Source organism: Glycine max, chromosome 16, assembly GCF_000004515.6.
Source record: "Glycine max cultivar Williams 82 chromosome 16, Glycine_max_v4.0, whole genome shotgun sequence".
Taxonomy (NCBI): Eukaryota; Viridiplantae; Streptophyta; class Magnoliopsida; order Fabales; family Fabaceae; genus Glycine; species Glycine max.
Window position 1 is genome coordinate 10927272 of NC_038252.2, and position 4622 is coordinate 10931893.

At 35.0% G+C, this 4622-nt stretch overlaps 1 protein-coding gene across 1 annotated transcript; it reads left to right on the top strand.

The window, feature by feature from the left end:
• The first annotated feature begins 599 nt into the window (after positions 1 to 599).
• Positions 600 to 4211, top strand: LOC100801233 (transcription factor bHLH62). The gene is made up of 8 exons (XM_003547728.5): positions 600 to 1935; positions 2146 to 2361; positions 2455 to 2520; positions 2623 to 2691; positions 2804 to 2875; positions 3005 to 3238; positions 3557 to 3659; positions 3806 to 4211. The coding sequence occupies exons 1-8, from the start codon at positions 964 to 966 to the stop codon at positions 3841 to 3843; spliced, it is 1770 nt and encodes a 589-aa protein (XP_003547776.2). The 5' UTR covers positions 600 to 963; the 3' UTR covers positions 3844 to 4211.
• The last annotated feature ends 411 nt before the right edge of the window (positions 4212 to 4622 follow it).

Consider the following 4622-nt stretch of genomic DNA (forward strand, 5'->3'; position numbering starts at 1 on the left):
TTTATACACTACTAGTGTAAAATTTCAAATGATCTACTGACAAAAATTATAATTAATAAACTAATTTTTAAAGTACAAATTTATTATATATTATGATTTATGATTAAATAATATTATAAAAAAATTTATACTATCAATATAAACTATTTACTCCTTTTAATATTTTAAATTCTTTTACAGACTTAATTTGAGTATAAATATTTCTTCTTTTATACTCTTATCTAATCATAAATGGTTATATATGACCATATGATTGCTTTTGTAATAATTTTATCCAAATTCATATTTGGAATAATTTTAAGCTATTGATAATATAAGAAAAAAAAACTGTAACAATCTATAAAAACTAACCTTTTGTACATATTAGATAAGTTGTAAATTCTATTCTTTCCTTCTGTATGAGATACCTTAATCTTAAAATTTTGGTAACTAGAAAAGAAGATATTAATAATAAATACATTTCTATTTTCTTCTGTTAAGAGTTTTTGACTTTTGTTTATTTTACTGTAGCATTGACATATCACAATACCATTGCCATCAACAACTTAAAAAAAGAAAAGGTCAAAACAGTGTTTTCTCTTCTTTTTGGGGTCTATTTAACCCCATTGTACTCCAATTTGTTCTCTTCCCCCCTCTTTCCCTTCTCTCTCAATCTTTCCCAGCTTTTTAATTTACCAGACACACACTCTATTTCCCTTTTCACACCCAACTCTCTCTCTCTTCTCAACTCCAACCCAATCAACCCTCTTCATTAATCTCTCCAATTGTTGTCCCACTTTGCCACATTGCTACTGCTACTCCTTTAAATCCTCTCCCTTGTTTCCTAATGTAATTCCCAAAATCACAATCATTTTGCTTCAGGTTCCAGAGACATACATAATAAACCTTAACAAACTACCAATTTCAGTTCTTTCTGTTGTTTTGTTTCCTGTGCCTACCACCACCCCTTGATCTGAACAAAAGATGGAAAACCAGTTCTTTCTGGCTTCTGGGGTGTCACAAACACAACAACACCCTCTTCACTTTGAACCTTCACCACCAAATCCTTCTTCAGTGCCCTCTTGGCAATCACTCTCACCCCCAAACATGGGAATTCAACTAACAGTTATGAATTGTGCCCCTGAGCAAACCCAAGATTGCTTTTACAACCCCAATTGGGACAAGTCAACGGCAGATCATGGCCTTCACCATTTTGATTCCTCAGCACTGAGTTCAATGGTTTCATCACCAGCAGCATCATCCAACCCCAACAACAAGTCCAATGAGAATTTCATCATCAGGGAATTGGTGGGGAAATTGGGACCTATTGGGAGCTCTGATGAGATCCCACAACACTCTCCTCACCCTTTGGTTGTGGCATCTTCTTGCATGAATAGTAATGGCAATAACAGCACCTACACTTCATGCTACAGCACCCCTTTGAGCTCCCCTCCAAAGGTGAACATTGTCCACAGTTTGGTGAATGAGAGGTTGGCAAATTTGGGAGGAGGGAAGTCAACAATGGCTTTGAATTCCAGTGTGGCTGAATTCTCAGCTGATCCTGGCTTTGCTGAGAGGGCTGCAAAGTTTTCTTGCTTTGGCAGCAGGAGTTTCAATGATAGGAGTGTCCAATTGGGGGTGAACAATGCTGAATTGGCTCAAAGATCTGCACCAGCAATGGAACATGGTGGGAAGTTGCCTAGAGTCTCAAGTAGTCCATTGCTCAAAACACTTGGATCTCAAATGGGTGCCCAAGAGAACAAGAATTCAGCAATTCATCAGGAGCAGGAGAAAATGGAAGGGGCCAATTCTCAAGAGGAATCTACAATTTCTGAGCAAGCCCCAAATGGGGAAATTGGGGTGAAAACTTCACAGGATATGATGAATTCCAGGAAAAGAAAAGCTTCTTCGAAAGGCAAAGCCAAAGAAACTTCAAACTCTTTTAATCCTACCAAGGTAAACAAGGAAAAAGAGAGTACTTTTTTAAAGACAAACTCCCATTTTGTGATAGTTTTTGATTCTGCATAAGGTTTTAAATTGTGGTTACAGTCGTAGTTTTGTCCCATTTCTTGATGTTCCAGCGGCTGATGTAATCAAGGACTGTTTTCTAAAACCTTGATTCTGCAAGGCAATTTTGAAATCTCAAAGGTGTCCTTTTCAATTCAGGGTGTTGAAGGTAGTGAGGATTCAAATTCAAAGCGCAGCAAGCCAAATGAGGGCGACGGAAATGAAAATGGCCAAGTGAAGGTTGAGGAAGAGTCCAAAGCAGAGGAAGAGAAACAGAACAAAAGTAACTCAAAACCTCCCGAGCCACCAAAAGATTACATTCATGTGAGAGCAAGAAGAGGCCAAGCCACTGACAGCCATAGTCTTGCAGAACGTGTAAGAATTAAGTGCTTTTGGTTCCTATTAATGACACTTTGCACCAAAACTATATGTAGCTTTCATGTTGACATTTTATTAACCTTGAAATAGGTACGGAGGGAGAAAATCAGTGAGAGGATGAAGCTGCTCCAAGATCTTGTACCAGGTTGCAATAAGGTATATGCAGATAAAGTTAAAATCCAAAGAAGATTGGCTTGTGTTGTGTTGGTAAATGTAAAATTCAGTACTTTTACTAACTTTGGTATTTATTCTTTATAGGTCACTGGCAAGGCACTTATGCTAGATGAAATTATAAATTATGTTCAGTCATTGCAGCGTCAAGTTGAGGTAACCAATCTTAGCAAATAAGCATCTCAATTCTCCAAATGATTGTCATCATGTGTGTGTTTGTATTCTTGCTCACTAAGTTATGCTTCTTTTTTTTTCTCCCTGATGGCAGTTCCTGTCTATGAAGTTGGCTTCTGTTAACACAAGGATGGATCTTAGTATTGAGAATCTTATTTCAAAAGATGTAAGTTTTATTGGATTAGACAAATACTATATGGTTCACCTTTCTTTTTTCTCCTTAGCAAATTTGTTGCTTTTTAGTTTCTTTAAGAAGATTCCTGAAATGGGGTTCATTGTCTTTTGATGATTTCAGGTATTCCAGTCAAACAATTCTTTGGCAACACTCCCAAATGCAGTATTCCCATTAGATTCCTCAGCACAAACCTTTTATGGGCACCAGCCTCAGCAAAACAACCCAGTTGCCCATAATAACATACCTAACAGATCGGTGACCCACTGCTCAGTGGACCCATTAGATACTTCTTTGTGCCAAAACCTTGCCATGCAGTTACCACCCCTAAATGTGTTTAATGATGGTGGCTCTCAGGTAATTATAAGCTTCTTCTACTTTTCTCTACAAATTAATAAAGAAAGAAAAAAAGTTCATTACATTACTAGAATTTTTTTATTTTTGATTTTGAACATTTTTTTAAAATATAGTGTATCTAGAGATATCCAATCACATATTATCATGTATGTTTAATTTATTGACTTTTACAATGATTATGTCAAAAGTAATACTAACAATTTTTGGTTGGCCTAAAAAATATAATTTTGATTGGTTGACAATACAAATTTTTTTACTGTATAGAAATTAAACTTTTTGATTTTTTTCCACTAACTCTTATGTCTAATGATTTTTCAGTTTCCATTAGCATTCTTAGAGGACGATCTCCACACCATTGTTCAGATGGGGTTTGGCCAAGCAGCTAACAGAAAAACACCAATACAATCCCCGAGTTTCAACGGTAATAAAGAAGAAAAGTCACGCATTATTTTTGATCAAAAAAGTCACGCATTATTGACACGTTAATGAAATATCATTTTCATTAGGCCCAACAAAATTGACATTATTCATATTCTTATTATTTTCTTTCTTTTTTGGAATAAGCAGGTTCAAATAATGTACCACAGATGAAAGTTGAGCTCTGATCAGCAAGGACTCACCTTTCATTACGCCTGAATTGAAGCCCAGAAGATTAGGAAGACTGCTGATACAACAACAAAACATTTAATTCCAACAACCCCATGGATTATTATCATTAAGCCATTATTACTATTAGATCTATTCAATAGGAGAATCTTTTTTTTTTGTGTCTTTTTCTTTTCTCAATTTTTACCCCCCCCCCTGATTTCAGTTTCTTATCTTCTGGGGCAGGTCTTTTTCAAAAAAAATTCCCCCTTACAATTATTCACTGTAAAATCTTAGGACCGATTCTGCATTCTCTGGTGCAAATTCTTATTATTATTCTGGCACCAACTGTAAGATATATCGCTAATTAAACAAAGATTTTCTACCAGCTTTCATTGTCTCTCTCTCGCTTCCTATTAATATTATTATCTTATTATAAGGATAAAATTATATTAATGATTGGCATTAAAATAAATGTTAAATAAATTCTATATTTTATATCTATAGTAGATATTAGATAATAGATATTTCTTTTTTCTAGTAAAAAGAAATTATTTGTTTGTCCTAAAACATTGGTTAGCGTATGCCCGTTAATAATTAGCACATCACATCAATCCACTACGAATTTTCGTGGATCTTCACTAAAATCTCGTAAAAGGTCATGTCAATTAACCTTGCTAAATCGCAAATTCTGGTGGATATGATTTCACTTGTGCTGTAACCAGCTGTATTAATGGGGTCTCCCTTTTGTCTCAAAAGTCTAATTAGAAATGATTAGGACATTTTTTGGTTAACTTGA